At 34.0% G+C, this 21,066-nt stretch overlaps 1 protein-coding gene across 3 annotated transcripts in view; it reads right to left on the reverse strand.

The window, feature by feature from the left end:
• Positions 1 to 21,066, reverse strand: part of LOC113499710 (neuronal PAS domain-containing protein 4B-like) — a 114,630-nt gene that overhangs the window by 83,730 nt on the left and 9,834 nt on the right. For 2 of the 3 annotated variants that reach the window (XM_026880275.1, XM_026880274.1), the window contains exon 2: positions 18,383 to 18,511. In XM_026880275.1, the coding sequence (XP_026736076.1) occupies positions 18,383 to 18,474 (92 nt within the window). In that variant the 5' untranslated portion in view covers positions 18,475 to 18,511. Of the gene's footprint in view, positions 1 to 18,382; positions 18,512 to 21,066 lie in introns of those variants that run through there. The other variant, XM_026880276.1, reaches the window with a different exon arrangement.

Genomic DNA, 21,066 nt, shown 5'->3' on the forward strand with positions numbered 1-21,066 from the left:
ATTTATTTAACGCTAGAACCTTTTTAATGGTAAGCTTAATTCAGCAGATACATTGCCATTCAAAATGCAGATGGACACTTAAGAGAACTTTTTTTAATATACACAAAAGCGTTTATATTAAAAATTATGGCGAAAGTTTGATTGTATGGATGTTTGTTACTCTTTCACGTAAAAACCACTGAACAGATTTATCCACTTAAGAACTTGGTACACAGATACTTCATAACCTGGATGAACAGATAGGATTCCCGTGTGATCATTTTCCATTGGTAGCGGGCAGGCCGGCGGGTAACAGCTAGTATGCTAGAAGCACAGACTACCAAACCTCAAAATATAACCTCTCTTTTATCGTCGAATTAAATATAGTGCTGCAAAATAACGTTTACAGATGATGTCATTTTATCTTAATTATGAAGCAAATGTTTTAACCGTTTGTAATTGATCAAGGAAATGTTCCTAGTTCCTTATTTGGCAGTTCTTGTATGCATTTTATATTGATGCAATCATTTTTGAGCATAATTGACAATGCATTTAAACTTCAAATAAAGATTAAGGCCAAGAAAAAATATAGTTTGCTAAATGATAATATAAAAACCATATCATGTGTTTAATTTGTTTTCAGTGCTTTTATATTATATATGCCTGTATATTCTAAATAAAAATCATCATTCATCAGGCAAAAGGGAGAAGGTTTATATCTTGGTTTAACAAACATCCTGTTCTAGAATTGCCTATTGATTTGACTATGGTTCCGCTGCCTATTCGTCTGACTGTCTGTCCGTCCATCTGTCACCAAGCTGTATAATTATCACCACTTTAAGCTAGTAAAAAATTCCACCATGTTACGATCATAAATTTGAAGGATGACCATTTCTTTCAGCATATTTTTCTCTTAACGCTTTTGTACCGAAGGAGTTATTATTAAAATAAAACACTTTTATTAATAAGCATTGCATCTATCACGTACTAAAATCTACTATACGTACTAACAAATCATTTTCTCATTTAATGACGCCATAAAAATCAGTAGCATACCTTTTTATGTAAGTATTTTCGCGAACTCTCAAGTCACGTTTTCATGCAATAATAAGATCAAAAACTCTTTTGCTTTATTCCACTTGGTACAATACCATATACGTCGGTATTCCATAAATTTAAATACGAAAATTTGTTCGTAAAGTTATTTTTTTGTTGAGAAAGGTAGAAAAGGAAAAAAGGAATTTCTTTTGTGATTTTGTGAAGCGTTCAATCAGTGGCATAAAGGAGTGAAATCAATGAGTGAGTGAGCGGAACTCTTATTAGCTAATATAGTTCAGCACGCGATGCGCGAGCGCAGCGCGATGGTGTGTTTCACTTGGTTCCCGGAATATTTTGTTGATAGCAACTCGGTTTCTTTTTCGATGTTTTCTCACGGTTGATAAATAATTTCAAAACATGGTGCACAATTTTTGCTGGTTCAATTTTTACAAATGCATTTAAAAAAATTATTCATGTAAAATGATTTTTGTTGATTATATTTTGGCATCGGGCCGCTGACTATAGCGTATCCGTAATTATTTTGCCTGGTCTAAGCAGGACCACTGCTGAACAAAGATTTTTTTCCTTTACCCCATACCGATCCTCTCATGAACCTCCCAGAAACCTAATCACTTGTAACAAGTTCTAAACTTTTACAAAAGAAAATCATTGTTATTTCTCCAGTGCAAAGTGGAACACACCTACAGTTCATGTGCATCGTGGGAACGAGATACATTACCGGCGGTAAGCTCTAACTCCTAACCCATTTTATATAAGGCCATCCTCACTTCTCAAGCACTTTCCGTATTTCAGTATTTTAACGAAAATTCCGTGCGCAGAACAAAGGCGCCCAATTTATATGAACACAGACGGAATGTTAGTTGAGAGATATTGGCTTCAAACATGGTATAAATACTGTGTTGCATAGTAATGCTTGTGGTGTTCGATTTTGAACCTTATTTACATGGTACAAGGATGATTGTTTTTAGTGTAAGTAATTTATTTTCGAATGCTATTCATTTTATTATCACTGAATGAAGCCCTTTTTCCTTTTGAAACTTCGGGATGCCAACAGAAAATCGGTGTAAATAGTTTTCGCCGAGCTAGCATTTAAAGCATCTTTTACTTCTGCAATTGTGAAGATACTTTTAGGGGTTCCATATTCAAATAGTAAAGCGGAGCTCTATTAACTTCTGTTGTTTTGTCCGTCCTGTTGAATTGTCAGTTCAGTGTTTTGAAATTTAGCCGTATGCTATTAATATCTAAAAAATACAATTCGTAAGTTGGTATGGTAATTGTGAATAAATTTAATTTAACGTCCTTGGTACGTGTAACATTTAACGCATTTTCTTGGCAACGCTATTTTGTTGACTTTTATGTACTTGCTTTTTCACTGCATTTTTTGTCACTCAATACGATGACATAATACTTACTACTAATAATAAAACCCCGAAATCACTGGACAGTACTTAACGCTTTGAATGACCTTCCATGTAAAACCTAGACTGGCCATGTCCAAGAATTTTCACCTGGCTTTTCATAATAGGTGACCGCAACAGCTTTCGGTATTGTAAGTATAATTTCCTGTGAAAACTTAGCCTGTTTTCCCACGCTGCGAGCCGTTACAAAGGCAGCTAATAATTTAGACAATTTTCCAATATCAGCCTTCGCGTGGTCCAAGTTAAAAGCGGAGAGATATTTAATACTTCATTTAGATTAAAATATTGTTTATAGCTTGATGTATTACATGTAGATTGAGTTTTTTATGCGGTGTAGGTATTAAATATACATTGTTTTGCAAAATTTATTTCATCTTAAATAGTGGCACTCAACCAACATACATAAACTCTAAAAGTGTTCAAACACTAAATTTACCCTCCATAAGTATTTTAGTAAATTTACCTCCTAATACAAAAGTTTTATGACCATTTAAATAGTGTCACTTATTTCGAACAGACACATTGTGTACTCGGTACTCCCTCTTCGGAACACTTGCTTATTAAATCCAATAAACTTCTCTTCTACAAAAGTAGTAGAGTTATTCGTAGATTTCTTTCAACTTGCCTTTACTCCCGCTCTTCTTTCTTATCTTAGACCATCCACCAAGGGTAGTGTATAGTAACCGCAACAGCGTATCGGTGGTTCAGTACACGCCACTCGCATTACCTCGTAAGGACCATACCTCTATCTCGTTCGGCCCTATAAATTCTAATACCATGTTAGTGCATAGAAAGCTTTATTACTACTGCATGTTTATGTTATCCTAGTACGATTTTCATAGATTTATTGAATCTCTCTGTTTATTTTGTTTGTTTCTTTGATGTTTATCAAAAATATGGTTTCTAAGTTCCATTGAAGGAGGCTTCTTTATTAGAATGCAATAAAATATGCTAAGGAGACGGTCATGTAACTAAATGGTGAAGGATTTTTTCGAATCTTTTTTTCGAGTTTGCATTTTGAATGAGCTATTTTTCTTTATCACTCTTTCCTTCCTTGTTCCCCAAATTACTTACTCCCTTAAAACAATCTCAGTCTAGAAAGATTCTGACTTTACTACGAAAAAATCAGAGCTGACAAGTACCGATCTTGTACCTCAAGTCATGTTAGTAAATAACATTGATTTACAAATCGCTTCACTATGTAAACGTTCAAACAAACCTCATTTGCCGGTCAATAGCCAGACTTGACATATCACACGTTTATAACAAGATTATTACAGTACTGTGGGCTTACCTGTACCGCTGTAAAAGTACAAGATTTGTAGATGCAGGACAGCGCTCTACATGGCGTAGTCTCGTCTCTCTTTCACAACACACAATAACATCACTTGAAGAAATGGTGGTAGAGGATTAGCTCACACGTAATAGTCTTACCAAGGAATCTGTGCCCTGAAGCGGCAGCGCAATTTCCCATCATAAAACACACACACAGATACATACAGACAGAAAGTGTCCTTACAAGTCCTATTCTTGTTTTGTTCTGCCTTTGAAATAGATGCAAATGGAGTTGTCAACGCTATAATGGAAACTGTTAAGTACTTGCAGAATAATAGTTGTGTATCATTTATATGTACCTATGTTTGTATTCGATGATAGATTTGTGTTCTGTTTAACCTCATTTTGTTATGTGAATATGTTGGGAAATTGGTTTAATTTTATTTATGTTATGTGTCTCTTAACTAACAAATAAAACGACAGCATCCCTAAAAATAATATCCGAGACTCACTACAAGCAGTTGTGGATCACACAAACGCTTGTTCAACTCCGGGATCAAACCCAGGCCACTGGACCTATAGTAAACTACTTATTATACTTGGTGAAGAGAACAGGTTAGCGTTAGTGACAAAAAATCAGATCAATTTTCAATATTTTCTATAAAAAATATTTTCTTTTAAAATGCATAAACATAAGCTACTAGCAAACTTACTTTAAATTCTAAAACAACCAAAATCAGTCGTAACATCGTAGACAAATTACTTCCTCCACTATATACATATCGCAAATGCTCTCAAAGTTCAGTTAAAGCGGTCCCCGACACGATAAGTGGACGTTTTACAAACTATTACAAAGCCTGCCGGGAATATAATATTAAGCCGGTCACGCTTCACAAAGTAATTGTGACGAGAAAGTTACACTGAATATTTTGTTACAGCGTAATTAGTGATTTTCGGAAAGGCTTGTGTAGTTGTTTTGTAAAAGTCTGTGAGATATTGGGTTCGTTAAATAATAGTATCAATGTGAAATTATGTGAGAATGTTTGTTACCTCATCACGCCCGAATGGCTGGACTGATTTCGATGATATTTAGAATGGAGATAGCCGATACCTTGGATTCTACTTAGCTACTTTTATCATCCTGCGTTAAAGGAGGAGCAGCTATGTATGCCAAAGATTGGCACAACCTCCGAAGTCACCGGGAACACAAATCGCTTGCAGACATTATGACCGGCATTATCGCTCCTGTGCATGTTTTGCTAGCAATCAGCGCAAATTAAAAATAAATCAGGTTTGACATTCAAATTATTTGTCATAGATGTTGGAGGTCACTGGTTGTCAATATTTCCCTTTAGAAATCCCTGTGCTGTACACAGACCTCTTACCATATAAGGAAAGTTTAAGGTGTGATCACACTCTGTTTTTATCATTTCCCATTTTTTTTTTATCATTTTTTATGATTTTTTTGTTATCATTTCCCTATATTCCAGTTTAATTTAATTAACAAATGACCTACGAGAAGTGACGTAGTTACTTGAAGCAGGTGACAAGACACGTGGCCCTTGTCCGTGTGGCAGTAATTAGCAAATGCCGGCGGTGTACTAATGAGTGCTCTATTGTCTGCAGTCGATGACCCAGACGGCTCAGATTTCAATAAGTTTATTTTTATTTATATTATTTGTTTACTTGCTGTTGCTTGCGTAGTTATGTTGATGGAAACAACGACTAACGTATCTTCTTCCCGTTCGTGTAACATTCAAACAGACAAAAATCCTTTCAGCTCTAAAGAGTTATTATTTATTTACTAGCTGTTGCCCGCGACTTCGTCCCCGTGGGTAGAAGATTATATCAAAGTTATGATTTATACCTGCCCTGTTTTTTTCACATTTTCCATTGTATCTTCGCTACTATTAGTCGCAGCGTGATGGTTTATAGCCTAAAGCCTTCCTCGATGAATGTATATTCAACACAAAAATAATTTTTCAATTTAGACCAGTAATTCCTGAGATTAGCGCGTTCAAACAAACAAACAAACTCTTCAGCTTTATATATTAGTTTAGATTTAGGTTTATATTATAAGTTATTTTACATGTTACGTTGCTAAAATAGATTTATGGTGTCAATGGACTTATTAGGTTGTTTTTACGAAGTCTTAAAGTTTAATTGTGTTTAATAATGTGTTTAGTGGTTCTATTGCAGTTTAGCTCCAATTGGATTTTATCGTAGTCAGAATATCTGTTCGACTGAAGCACATTTTTAATACGTAACACATAATACACACAACCAGATTATAAAAATGACTTACATACATAAATCAGAAACAAATATTCAAAATCGTTTACAATAAGAACAAACATAATTTCATACTCTAATCAACGTCAAGCCGTAAAGTATCTCGGCTCATTATTCTTGGTTACAACTGACAGATAGCTAGGCTTTAATCGAAGATTAAAATTATCTGTCAGCTAATAACCACGGCCCTACCACCACACCTCGCAATAAGACTGGAGCAATTGTGCGAGCGGGATAGCGCACTACACGTGAAGAACAGCCTCTCGCTTCCACGTTTGTAAACTATTTTCGTTAATGTATCATGGTGGGGGGGACCGCGGCGCCGACTGCATTATTTAGCACCCCGCACCGAACATCGCAAATTGGATTATAATTGTTTTTCACGCTTATTTGGCGTTATTGAAATAAATCTTTTGTTTTAATATTTAATTTATTATTTATTTGGCGTTGATTGTTTGTGGCCTGCTTTGCATGTTTGGTGTTGATTTGTATTTATTATTGTGTTAGATATTTACCTTCAGTATTTTTTTTGGATAGCCTAGTGGTTGAGGTCACTTTGCGTTTGTGTGGTCCCCGAATGCTTTTCCTGAGTCTGAGTGTCATTCTGCACAAACATTCAAGTCACAAGTGATTTATTATCTCATTATTTGTGTTTTCTATTTGCTAGTACACCTACTTCTTGTTTCTCTGCACCACCTCTTGGTTGACTGGTAGAGAATGCCTCTGGCATTAAGTCCGCCATTGTACATATTTGTGTAAGAAGTATTAAATAAAATAAATCCCCTACGACAAAAGGTTTAATTTTTTTCTAGGTTCAAATTCCTTAGTTCTCGATTGGTTGTTAAAAGAAAAAGTACACTAAATACAAAAACCGAATCTTCAACTTTCTTACTGATCGATGCCATATGGTTTTTTTTAAGTAAACGAAATAATTTTCACAATAAAATCATGCCACGATAAAAAAATAAAATAATATTTGTATGCCAGTGGAGCAACACAGCTTTATACAGTAGGTTACCAGTACCTAGCCCACAAAACAGGTGTGACTCTAATTGCCTCAACAAACATCTACATGTCATACAAAACAGTTTAACAATACAACGCTAACCTTCCCACACCTTGAATTTAAGCCTCATATAGTCAATGAACCGAAATCATAAGCTTGATAGTAATCATCGCGAAGTACTTACTTATGTACAGTGTAACACACATATTCAACAATGCTATTAAAATTTGACACCTTATGTCAATGCAGTAAAGATTAATTTTGCAGTTTTCTTAGGCAAAATATGTGTGGTGGATTGTATGTTGTAAGAACCTCCTTTGTGGTTTCGACCTTCAATTGATGAGCAGGAAACAAGGCATGGGGAAGTAATTATTGTTAATGTTTAAAGAAATTATGTCATTTGACATCTAAAGGCTTAGTGTGTTGCGTTGTGGTTTGAAAATGAAATTAAATAACATAGATGTAGGACCTTAAGACAATATGCGTTAAAAACGTATTACGGTATTTTGCTCGGCACCTTGTGTATTATATACTACAATTAGCAATGTTTATTCAGTATACATCAGAAAAAGGTTATAGCTTACATACCTATTTGCGGGTTTTCTCAGGAAACATCTTGTCTTGTCATCACCACAAAAACATCCAACGATTCGGTCAAATTTTGAGAATGTATGGTAATGTCATAAACTACTACTGAAATTGCCATATTTCGCTTTATTTTAGTACTTATGTATATAGATTTAAAAAAAAAACCTTTAAATGTTGTAATAAATTAATTACAATAAATCTCCAAACAAAAAAACACCGTTTAATATTTGCCACTCCGCTATTTCTCATAACTTACAACACGTCTCCAACATCCGCGTCTCATGGGCGACTAATCTGTCACCTATTATGACTTGATTTGTAAAGGCATAACATTTTAATTGGCGAGGACGTCTTCACGATTATAATCGTCGTACAATGCAGCAGCGTTTGTTTCATCCTTTGTCAAATTAATGTTTTTCGTCTGTGAACTACTTTTGAATAGTTTGTATGCAGTTTTTTAATCTGTGTTTTGTTTTTTTTATTTGTATGTGTGTAAGAAAGTTGATGGTTGAGTCTGATCGTCTATGTTTGCTGATTATGATAGTGTAATGTTGAATTTGCAGATTGTAAAGTGACATGATACAGCATGAATACGAACGATTTAATTTACCTACCATACCTAAAATACGGCGTATTTAAAATACTGTATTAAGTATAGGTACACCTAAGTATTTTTCTATTAATTTGGTAGATGGCACAAAGTTGAAGTATCTATTGATGAACTTTGATGTAATTTGCAATTTATAAAAATCTGACAAACCAACTGTTACCTACATTAGTTGTCATACCCGATCACATGTTTGTATTATTAAAATCAGTTGTAATATGTTTGCATATTTCTGTTAACTTCCAAAGATGGACGAAGACAGCTGAAAATAATTGAAAAAAAAAAACGTCCGGAAACAAAACATCTACTCCGACAGTTAATATAAATAAACTATTAATAATGTTACGAAACGGAACTTGCGAAATTCCGTTTACTTTTCTCAAACACTAAAAGCTACCTATCAGAGTGACTGACAAGGCATTAAGCGTTGCTTCTCATGGCCTTTACACACCAAATGTATTATAAAACTTCGGATCAATTAGAATAATAGTCCATCAACCTGGTAAGTTAGAGGTAGCGATTACTTAAAAAAAACAACTTACTGAAATACTAAATAGTAAAGCGATCAAACTTCGATATTGTATAACAGTGTAGATGAGAAAGGTTTTATTTTATTTCAACTTAGTTATTATAGAGAGCACGTACCTATATTGACTATATTTTTTTTCTTTATTTATACTAAACGACGTGAATCTAATCAAGAGTCTATGTTTTCTTTTTTCTTCGAGGTGACTTAAACTAAAAAAAAATATTTCAAATACATTTCTTCTCATAAGGATTGCTATAAATTACAATGACACGTCAATCCTTTCTGAGGTCAATCATTCTAGTCTTTACCACTTATTACCTAAATCTCCATCAGCTCTATTGTAAATAGAAATCATATATATTATATCGTAAAAACGTAACACACGAATCCCACTAAATCACCTCACAACGACACTTCATAAATACGAATGCTCTAATTTAAATCCCCGCTCCGAGTGCAAAGTGCATTATTATTAAATATGAAACAGTTCCGCGTAGGGAAACTGATTTAATAGTCACTGTTATTGGATCCTTATAATTTATGACCATCTGCATTCGTGGGAACGAGAGGTACTTAGACTGCTATCACACCGCACTGTAAGGTTATCTACGGGTTTAAAATATTTAGCTTATCGAACTTAACTCTAGCTTAAATATGAGTTATTGGAATTGGAGAATTAAATGTACAATTGATACGATGTAAGTTATTGTTTGTCGATATGATAAGGGTGTGGGAATTTCTGTGTTACGGCAGAACAAAATTAATTGTCGTTTCGAGCTGTAAAACTTGTTGTTTGTGGATTGTTTTTGATATATTTTCTTGCAAAATACGGAAACAGAAAATTAACGCGAATATTGAAGCATGTTCTAGTTAATTTTTGACCTTCGAAGGCTTGATGTTTTGACAAGGTTTTGCATTAATTTATCGTTTTTTGAATTTAATACAAACATGTAATGCGTTAGTTAAAAAGTTAGCATTTAATATTAGGATCTAAAATAGAATCAAAGTAATAACTGTGACTGTACATAAAAGTAAAATTTACTATCTTCAATATTACACGGCGGTGTGCTAGACATCCTATCAATATTCATTGACAACAACATATAAATTAATTAGTCGCATTTGATAGTAAATATTATTACTAACAAATAATATTAAGGAAACAACACATACAAAACATTATTTTCTAATGAGACGACATAAAGTAAAACATTTGATTAAATAAAAACTTTTCAGTGTAGACAAGTGACAAATTGATTTCAATACTTTTTACTAGAAACCATCTACGATAGTGTGTAGTTTTCACATGCTTATTATTAACTACACATTTGTATGATGTTCCTAAATTTTCATTTACACAAACTTTTATATCATTTTCGACGAAGTTACGAGTTAACCACCGAACAATAATGATATAGTAAAACAATTTAAACTGTACAAAGACATAAATTCTAATCTAAAACAAACCAATTACGGGAGGCAATACCAAAACTGAGTACACACACGAGGCTGTACGGTCGGCAAAACAAAGCGATCAATCCGCATACGGCGTGTACGGTATATACAGGGGATACAGCGAATACATTCTAACCGTACCGATCAATTAAGCCCCAGAAGAGGCGTGAGTGGACTCTTGATTGATTCATCAATAAGTACATAAATCCATTAAGGTAATACGCATGAGCTTGTTAATTGTGTATTTTCTACGGCTGTCAGATACATCCGAGTTTTAGAGTGATTTGAACATTCAGTTTGTGATCTCGTATTGGGCAATTAAAATGAAAGTTTGGGAATGATTGGGTTAATGTTTTTAGGTGGGTGGCGTAATCAATGTTTGCTTGTATTGTTACGGGTGTTTTACAATTCAGGGTGGGCTTTATGTTTCACTGTTCAAGAAAGCAACTTGAAATTATTGACAGCTGTTTTTTAGTGATGTTCGTTAAGGTTCATGTGTATCTCACTAAATTATCCTACACGGCTTGACCGATTTGAATGTGTTTGTTGTATGCGCCAAGGATGTGTAGATTCCCAAATCATTTCGGCAGAATGATAGTCTATCAAAAAGATTTCATCGCATTAAGGATCTAAAATATTAAAAGTCTTCTTCTTTTAATTTGTTGTGCATTAGTAACATTAGTTCTGATTGATCTTGATTTAAGTTTTGAGTAACTTTTTAATTGCTTCAGCTTTATTAATACAGAACTGTTTGAAGTGCTTGGGTTTAATTTCATAATCTTATTTAGCTTTGGAAAGGTAGATTCATTTTTTTGCTAGTCTCAATATTAATTTCACTCCTAAATTGTTTTGATAATTATTTTATTACACTCTTACTGAATGTCATATATTGCTTTAAGTTAATTCAAAAGATTCAGCCTGGTGTTGGATGGAAAGACAGACCGACAGCCGACCCTTAGCGATAGCTTTTTGTTTTAGTACGGCGGAGTATTAACAAAGTTAATTCAATAAAATCTATGTTTTAGGTTCAGACAGAAAAAAAATAAGCGTGATTTTATGGAAACAACTAAGAAAATGTTAATTAGAAATATAAATTAAATTACGTAATCAGTTTACATTTATTTACAAATCGTGTTTAATGTATTTCATGTTGTGGTGTTGCGGTTATAAGGATGAACAGAAATATAATGAATGAATTCATCGGAACATAATACAGTCATGTTATGAATTAACTTACATGAGTATTACATTAACTTAGCACTTGCACGATATTTATTACTTACAAGCCATAAGTATGAGAAATAGAAACCTTTAAGTGTCAAATTATTCTAGTCTTCCTCTAAGATTCCGATAAAAAATATTATTATTATTTTGTTTTGCTAGCAAAATCAAAATTCATTTATTCAAATTAGGCTACTAAGTAGCACTTTTTGAAGGTCAGGTTACATTGGACAGCACCCAGTTTCGCCCACCCTTCACCGCTTCCTAAGTGCTTTTGCTGTGAGTCTTCAACCTATTCTAAAACTTATACATTTTTGCAATAATTAATTGTTTCAAGCGAGTTAATTGTGTCAAGCATAAATACACCTAGACTCAAAACAAGCATCTGTGGCACAAATATTAGTCCAACATGGTTTGTGAATTAAAAAACATACACAATTCCTTTTTGTTTTTGGAAAGTTCTAGAGTTTGCAAAACACTTTGTAACTAAAAAAAAATTAACGTTAAATTTACTGTAAGTAATATTATTTCTACCTCGAATCAATACCTCATTGCTACATAAAATACAAATGCTACCAAATTAATTCGTAACCTCTCCGACACTAATTAAAACCGATGTACCGTTTTATTATACTCTTAATGAGTTTAGTTGTAATACAATGCTTTAATTACACCGAACCTGTTCATTAACATGTGATTGTGTCAAAACACTCAGTTCTGTCGTATCCGACTGTCAACTAACTGTCAAAGATGTGTCGCTGGGCAACTGATGTTGGCTAGTTGTGTAATGTACAGGCGAGTACAGTCATCGATATTATGTATCGTTTTGATTTTATTCCGACAATGCTTTGGTATAATAAGTCAGAGGGAGCAGATATATGTATTTTGTCGCAAATTTTCTAACACTAACGTGATTTTAAGAGTTTTGTGTATTGTACTACATTGTGCATTGTCTGGTGCAGAGAACCCTTTCTGCTGATCAGATCAAGAAGCTCAAATGTATTGAAAAACAAGTTTCATATTTGTCGAACGTCTCAATATTTTTTTAAATTTAAACTTTACAAATACAATAAGAGTATTCTACCTAATTATTTCGTCAGTCTTTTAAAAAACATTAAAAACAAACACAACACAATAAAACTCAGCACAATTTCCCCCGAATGTAGGTACACTTCCGAGCAAACAAACCTGCGCGCGTTGATCGGCTTACGTCGGCTATCATGTGGACCATCGACGTCTGTCCACGTGCCGGGATTAGCGTGACATGTGGTTGTACACTTATTTGTACTTGCAGTGTATGATTAATGGTGCAGTACACGTAACGGGATGTTATGATTAGAGTTCTTGATTTAATAGGTCGTGCTTTGGAAGTTGTCAAAATATATATTGAAGGATTGAGTAGACGCGAGCTACAGTACTGTCTTATGCGATAATATTAAAAGTTCGTAAAAAAAGGTTCTTACATTTTCAAAGATGATAAAGTTATTTTTACGTTCCATAAGCATCATTGCTAACTTTTTTATGATTTTGCGGTGATTTCAATTCAATATTGTTTTTTTTATTGGTATAAATTGATATTTATGGCGAAAGTAGATGTTAAGGTTTCGTAATTCACGTATACAAATCCAAAACTTAAACCATCACCAGATTTGACTTTTCCCAGCCTAAAAATCAACTACTATTTATATTAAACTATTTCTGTCAACAACTTTTTGTGGCCAGACGTGTACTCGATTCCGTAATGGCCTTACGAGCATTACGTTATTTTGAGTGGTTTGTACTGAACAAAAAATATAAAGACAATTTGAGTTATGCGCGGAACGCCGGCGCAGACCATTTTAGTCAACAATTTGAAGGTCCACTATTTTTCATTTGTTACTTTTATAGTTGGAGTTTAAAACGTATATTATGTTGTTATATTATTCTGGGGCCAGTAATTTTTGCGATATTGGAAAGTTTTAAATAGTGTGTGCACATAATTCTTTTGCTACATGTTATGTATTTGAACTAACCCTTCATCATCAGCTTAGCCTTTTCCCAACTATGTTGGGGTCAGCTGGGTACCGGTGTTTTACGGAGCGACTGCCTATCTGAACTCCTAAACCCACCTGGGCAATACTTTACCGCTTAGATAGATTGGTTGTCAGAATTTCAAGTTTTCGACTACCCTTAAAGACTGTTCAATATGTATGAATAACAGCCGGGACTCACAAATAAGTATTTTACACATATTATAACGGATACTTTATAGTAAAGGCCAGTTGTAAATACATCAGCTTTCAATTTTTAGATTTTTATGAGACAATGTTGTAATTTAAAATGGGTCGCATTGGCACCTATCTATTTGTTACCTTTCCACGACTTGCTTTCACCACTGTAATGACTTACAATTTTTGTTACTAGGCAAATTTAATATGATTTCAGTCATAAAGCAACGTCATGAAATACTAATATAAAAATCGAACAGTAATATTGGTCATAGATTTTCAAATGTTAGGTATACTATTCATGACAATTCTTTCATAACGTGTGAAATGACGTTTCGTTTGACACTCAATTGTGACGTTTAGTGCTAACCAATTTGACATCACTATGTACCAACTTAGTTGACATAAAAAGTTATTTTTATGATAATTTTGAGTTATCAAGAAAAATTGTAGGAATTTAAGACAAATTCTCGGTAATTTTGTATTGTATTTTGACGTCACACAGAAATTTAGGTTCTAACGGACTGTTTAGTTTTTAATCGTAACTCGTATTGACGTCACTTCATAGAGGCCTATGTTCAGCAGTGGAATGCAACTGGCGTAAGATAATGAAGATGAATCGAGTGTATATTAACGTCTTGTTTAATAAAAGGTAATTTAATTTTAATTTTATTTAGGATAAATAAAGATGGACAAAAACGGAGCCCTTTTGCTGAAACTCCGTTACTTGCTTGTCCGTCTATAAGTCTGGCTGTCACCAGGCAACTTATAAACCATGCTAGCAAGACAGTTGAAGTTATCACAGAAGATGAACACCTTTGGTTGCCTTTACGACAACTACTATGGCTGATAGACAATTGTTTTTTAACCTTAGTGTTGCGAGTCCATTTTGCACTTGACCAGGTTGAAACTAATCATTGAATAAGACAACCACTTTAGAAAGGTTCATTCAATGTTTACTGGTTCCCAAAACGCTTGAATTAAAAGACCGCCTGCATTTCAATTTCACAATGTTATATTTAAAATTTCGTTTCCATTTATTTGTAAATTCCATTAGTACATTTACAATTTTTATCGCAGTGACGTAGGCATGTGATAAATTAAATTGAAAATATTGGCTTTGGAACTTTAATATTGACTTAAAGTATTTAAAGTAGTTATTATCAAATTGGGAGTATTGTGAAACTCTGGTTATTTTTTATTCTCTCGCCGTCTAGATTCGACTGGATCAAAAGTTATCCAAATTGTTTTGATTTGATTTGACGGACCTGTTGGTCTAGTAGTTACTGGCTCTAACTGCTACACCCGAGGTTCTGAGTTTGATTTCCACTCAAGATAAATATTTGTGGGATGAGGTATTCTGGTGAGTCTTTCACAGGGCGCTTTTTGCAAATTAGTGCCATACATTTTAAGACAAAACATGTCTTTCTTTTCAGGCTACATTTTTCAAATATAAAACCTATGTACTGATTTAATCTATCACATAACTCGTAGTTTAATTTCAATTCTAAGGTGAATATTTGATATATTTCCAGGCTACGTCTTGCATATTGAGTGGAGCAAGTGTCAACGTTCACCGCTCGCTTTCAGAACGGCGTAGGCGTTTGCTAACGACCTGTCACCAGCCCCACAGTTTACCATTAGCAAATTCAATGCTATCATAATTCTAATCCGATATTTGTCCAATACTTAATGAGGGAAGTAATTAAGATTGAAACGAATATTTGTCGCAACCGTCGTTCCTTGTGGCGTCAGTTGCATCAGTCGTTCTAATGTTATGAATGTGAGTGTATTAGTTACGTTTCTATGGCTAAATCCCGGAACAGGTTTTTGTTTAAAATTATAGTAAACGTATAATAAAATACACATAGATTTTTGTATCGCTTCTGCTGTGATACGTGTACGTAATGCTTTTATTAGTAAAAGAGAGACAAACTGTTATCAAGCATTAGAGACATTATAATTTAAAAATCAGTTTGAGATTTATTTTGCGTTTTGCTAACGTCAATTTTTTTATTTATTATGTACTTGTGGCTAAACTAATTTTATAAATCAAATAAATAAGTAAACTTTCGTGCCATAGAATAGAATAGTAAAGGAATCTAAAGTCTAAATCTTCTACCAAACCTATTAAGTAACGTGTTCAATGTTCTGGGCCCCAATTCTGCTATTTACAATGGCCGATGAATGAATGAAAATGGGCTCAAAACGGGTGTATAGTCGTTTCGCACCGTGACCGGTTCGAACCGCGGTATGAATCGCCCAAGAGCTCTTTTTGAATGTGTCCTTTCGCACCGCAGTTCGAATCGCCCAAGAACTTTTGGTAATGGGTTGATTCGGACCACAATATAGGAAAAAAACATTTCTAATTTTGGATACGTGAAGTCGGATAGAAGAGATGTAGTTTTTATTGTACATTTCGTACAGTACAACCAGGCACAAAATGATAAAAGATATCGTAGGCCCGCTACATATTAAGTATTGATGCGTTTGCATTTTACATTTTTTTTACTTACTAAATATATTGATTGGCTTAAAATGTAGTAAACATACATTAAATACATGAAAAAAGGTGATGGTGTGCACAAGCAAGTACATTCCAAGAATCTCAGGTAAAATTTTATTATCCCTTTGGTAAAAAGTTGACTTACCGGTCACATAAACAATAGAACAACCCAAAATATAGCTAATATTAATATACACTTGTTTTACCATTTGATTGTACATACTTAACTAGTTATAAGTAAATTACTATGTAAATCATAATCTGTGATAAGCAAGTCTGCTTTAGGCTAATTATGTTGATGAAACTGACTGTATATTAAACATGATTTTTAAATCGCATATTTTTTTACACTTACCACTTTTCTAATCGTCTGTCCAAATGATTAGAAATCTTTAATTATTTCTATGAGTTGAAATCAAGATACACGATATGATTATTAAGTACTTTCGCGCAGTGGTCCGAATCGACCCATTCCAAAAGATACCTTGGGCTATTCGCACCGCTGCAACCACTGTGGTGTTAATCGACCTATTCAAAAATAGTACTTGGGCGATTCGGACCGGGGTTCTAATAACTCGTTGTGCGAAACGCCCCAAGACCCCTCAAAACGACACTTTTCGCATTTTTTCCTACATTAAAATTAAATACTCAGTATGGGACGGTACACTCAAGGACAATACAATTAATTTCCAATTATTTTATTTTCAAAATGCTTAAGAGAATAGGAATAATTTCAAATTTAATCCAATTGCCATTCATTCATCGGTCATTATAAAATAGCAGAATCGGGGCCTTGGTCTTAAATAAAAAATCATGCACATAGCACACGAAAAGGCTGACAAAGGCTTGGAATATAAAACTTAATATATGTAAATTAAATTGTTCTTCTAACGGTATTTGAAGGCAATTTTCCTGTTTCATTGTCACGATCTTGGGTTCCACGTGGCGTGTACATACGTGACTGTTTTACGCAAAATTGTGCAAAATTTTACGTGAACGAACCAGTCCTTGGATTGAGTCATTATTTGTATTTTTATTTTAATATAATCAAGTATGACGACAGAAATAATAGCCCTGTCTCATAGCTTAATTGGCGCAAAAATTAAGGAAATGAAATTTAGATTTTGAATAAGATAGACAAATTTTAAAATCAAAGAGTGAATACCAGCCTATATGCATCCCACTACTCAGAATTCTCCTGCCATGTAAGGAGGCATTAAGCGTTTGATCACCTATCTCTCGGCCGATTGGCCATTTCAGATTCCAATATTTGATCGTTTTCACTCGGTTTCCCTCTCAATATTTTCCTTCACCGTTTTCTCACTTTGAAAATGACATTGGTACTTAGCCTGCTTTGGAATTACCTAAAGCATTTTATAGATTTACATCCATTTTTATTAATATCGTTAATTTAGTTAAAAAAAACAATCCGTGGTATACACTAATTGGTGTCAATACAATTTTAACGACGTGTTGACAATGCGTGTGCGCATATCCTCGTCATCGTAAAATTTCATAGTCAGGAAGCTTTCACCATTATATTTGAATTAACGCGTTAATACCGTTTCCTTTATGAACGTGGACTTTAATTGTTCATTATGCTTACACCTTTAAGCATAAATACACGTATATTTCCTTAATGCAATATTTCTGTTGGTATTTTATACGATTTTAATTTCTTTGCACAAGCTACGTCAGAGAGAGAAGATTGTTACTTTTCCAATTAAATTAATTTTGTTTTCAGTAATATTCTTTATAATAATGACTGTTTTATTATGGCTTTTGATTTTGTTATTTTAATTGCCAGTTTTTCTCAACAGGCTTTACTGTTAATAATTTACGAAAATTTTAAGTAAGATAATTGAAAGGAAATGCGACTTGGTTTTTCCCATAACCCAAAACCCTCTTGATAATGCGTAGATAACAATCTCAAATTATTCTCTTCTATAAAGAGGCTTTTGTCCTCATTTGGGACAGTAATATGCTAAATATGTAGGGGTTGTTTTGGAGTAAATTTCGTGTGAATGAATTAAAATGATACAACCAGAGTCCTGCATGTGCTGACACAGTAGATTAGCGTCAGCTCATGATTAAAGACTCCTTTTGGGTTCGAAACTAGTTGGACAATCCCGATGAATACGCGTGAGTAAGTCGTTGTATCAATTAGGTAACAAGCTAGTATCGTTTATGGTACAAATATAATTTTTCTTAAAATGCTTGTAAAAGGTTTCCAATCTTACCATACCTCGTGAACATGTTGGCTTGTGGAGTGCGTCAGGTATATCGGCACGCTCTGGTCGGCGTCCCCGCGCGCCCCGCCCGTTGTCATCATTGGCGACACGACGACCGCAGCTCCTCTGACGTCACACCTGAGGTCAAGACAGCGGTTTAGTGAAGAATTTCTTGTCTCTCGAGCATTGATGTAGGTCTATTCTAAGTAATAGAAGAGAAGGACTAATTAAATCAGCAAAGTAAGTACGCAGTTGCCTAAATAAAATAAAAAATCTTCGTAGACCTAATGTTCTAGATTCAAATCATTTGTCATTGAATTATCAAAATAATCATAGTCTACGCGTAGAATACAATGTGTTAACAAGGTTGTAGATTTTAAACTACCAAGAAATAAAATACGTCATGAGTCGGGATTCACAAATTAGATAGATTTTGACGTAGTTGTTACGTAGCATAAATAATATACCATAGTAATAGCTTAAACATTGACACAACACCGACAATTTATTTAAGTGCAAAATTGAGACTTCCTTATTTTATCAAACCATTTAAAATTCTTGCCGAAGAAAATGCATATATACTTAAAGTAAATATGCTCTCACTACATAAATTGAACAAAATGTTTACAACATCTGAATATTCATACTATAAAACACACCTGCCCACAAAAAGTAGCCACCATTTAAAAGAAATAAACAAACAGTTGACGACACCTTTTATGGAAACACACATGGAGTCCGTAAAACAAAAATGGTATGCTAAACATTCTTCATTAGCGTTCCAACGCGGGCTTACGCCAATCATTGGCAGGCGCCAGAAAACTGGCATAAATGGGCATGGGAGGAGCGCTAATTATTGACAAAGCAAGACTTATATGGAACGTCAAACCGCAATCATAAAACGCTAAGCATTTATTACCTTTTTCGCCTCAACGAGCCAATGTGAAGCTGGCATCGGTTACCGAGTGTTATTTTATTAACTGTATCATAACATACCGGTTTTCTTTTGTTCCTTTTTTGTGGAATTATTGAATGATTGATTATGTTTTAAATGTCATGTCTCTTTGCGTAATGTAAGGTTTTGTTGCAGTGCCTGCGTTGAGGGTTAGGATATAAAGAGCAAAGGTTAAGCCGACATGAGGTTGGTGTCGATCGATGATTGATTTATATTTCGTTAATACCATGTTTTTGCTTAAATTGGTAGGTTTGAATGGATAAAAGGTTGTTGAAACTTTAATGGTAGTTTTTCAAACAGACGAAGTATGGTTGTGAACTGCAAGGTAATACGACTTTCGATGTTTTGATTGATTGCCGTCCTGCCTTTAGAGTCAAGGTTATGTTTTATTTCCTATGAAATAGATAGGGGTATTGCGTACATTTTAATTTAGCAACACTTTCGAAAATTCGAAAATTATGTATATTAAGATAAAAAGTTGAAACCCTTGATTTTTACTTGTTAGAGCGGCAGCAGAAATATGTCATCCGTGTAAATTTCAACCGTCTGGCTACCAGAATTCATGAAATATAGGCTAGTGACAGATGGACAAGTTCCCTTTATAAACCTTGTATAATAAACTATAAAAAAACGACAACGCTAAATGCCTATAGATACGATCCGCTCTTGGCATTACATTCCTAAATCTATGACGCAACCCAATTCACAACGATATTGCTCACAAAATACCATACTTGTCATGATATGCAATTATATTAACGTTATCTTCATAATGCATACCTTTTACGCACATTTTTCATCGTAAACAAATTATAGTTTTCAAAGCACCAATAATTTTGGCCCGATGTGTACTAAGGACGCACATTAAAGTGATTACACCCACTTTCGGAGTGATCGGACATATTTTAGTGTGTAATTTTTCGTGTTATTATTGGTAAAAGCAATATAATTGGTGCAAGTTAAATGCGTCGTTATTTAGATTTCAATAAATGGTTATTTTGTTTGATATTGCTAAGTATGGAGTATTTTCTTTATACAAACGAGAACGATTATTAATGTGTAGGAGGGATTTTATTAATGTTGCTCAATTAGTTCTAGGTAAGAAGCTATTTCTTTTCCATACGATATTAGGAACCAGTACGTTATTTAGTAAGAAAATCAGTATTTTTTTTTCATCGTACAAAGTCTTTGATACTGTTCATATCGTTAACGTAATAATTCTCAATATACCTAAGTATAAATACATGTGGCGAGAAGTCTTTCAGAGGTAGCTTAATAATGTCCCAATACCAGCTAATACAAATACATTATTTCACCTTGTACATTCCTATCAGAACCCATGGGAAAGTTTATCATTCACTCAAAAAAAAACAAAACACCCTCACACACTAAAGAAACAATATGAGAAACTGCAGATTCTGTATCCTAGCCACTTACAAATCGAATAAAACAAACACTGATATTCTATTATGGTGATCGTCTCTCCTTGTCACCCTCGCAAGGATAGAGCAGGCTAGCGTTACTGGTTGAAATGTCGTAGGTCATTAGGTCCGTACCATGTAGGGCCTGCAATATGCCAATATGGAAGCCAGCCGTGACTTTTGTATGTGGTTGTATTGGTCCTAACAATAGGTTATTGGACATAAGATTTAAGCTAAATGCGTAGATGACCTGAGCGGCAGTAGATGACTTTGATAACGCCAGACATACCTGGAAATTAATTGTTCTAGAGAAAGTT

The sequence above is a fragment of the Trichoplusia ni genome, chromosome 12, assembly GCF_003590095.1.
Source record: "Trichoplusia ni isolate ovarian cell line Hi5 chromosome 12, tn1, whole genome shotgun sequence".
Classification (NCBI taxonomy): domain Eukaryota; kingdom Metazoa; phylum Arthropoda; class Insecta; order Lepidoptera; family Noctuidae; genus Trichoplusia; species Trichoplusia ni.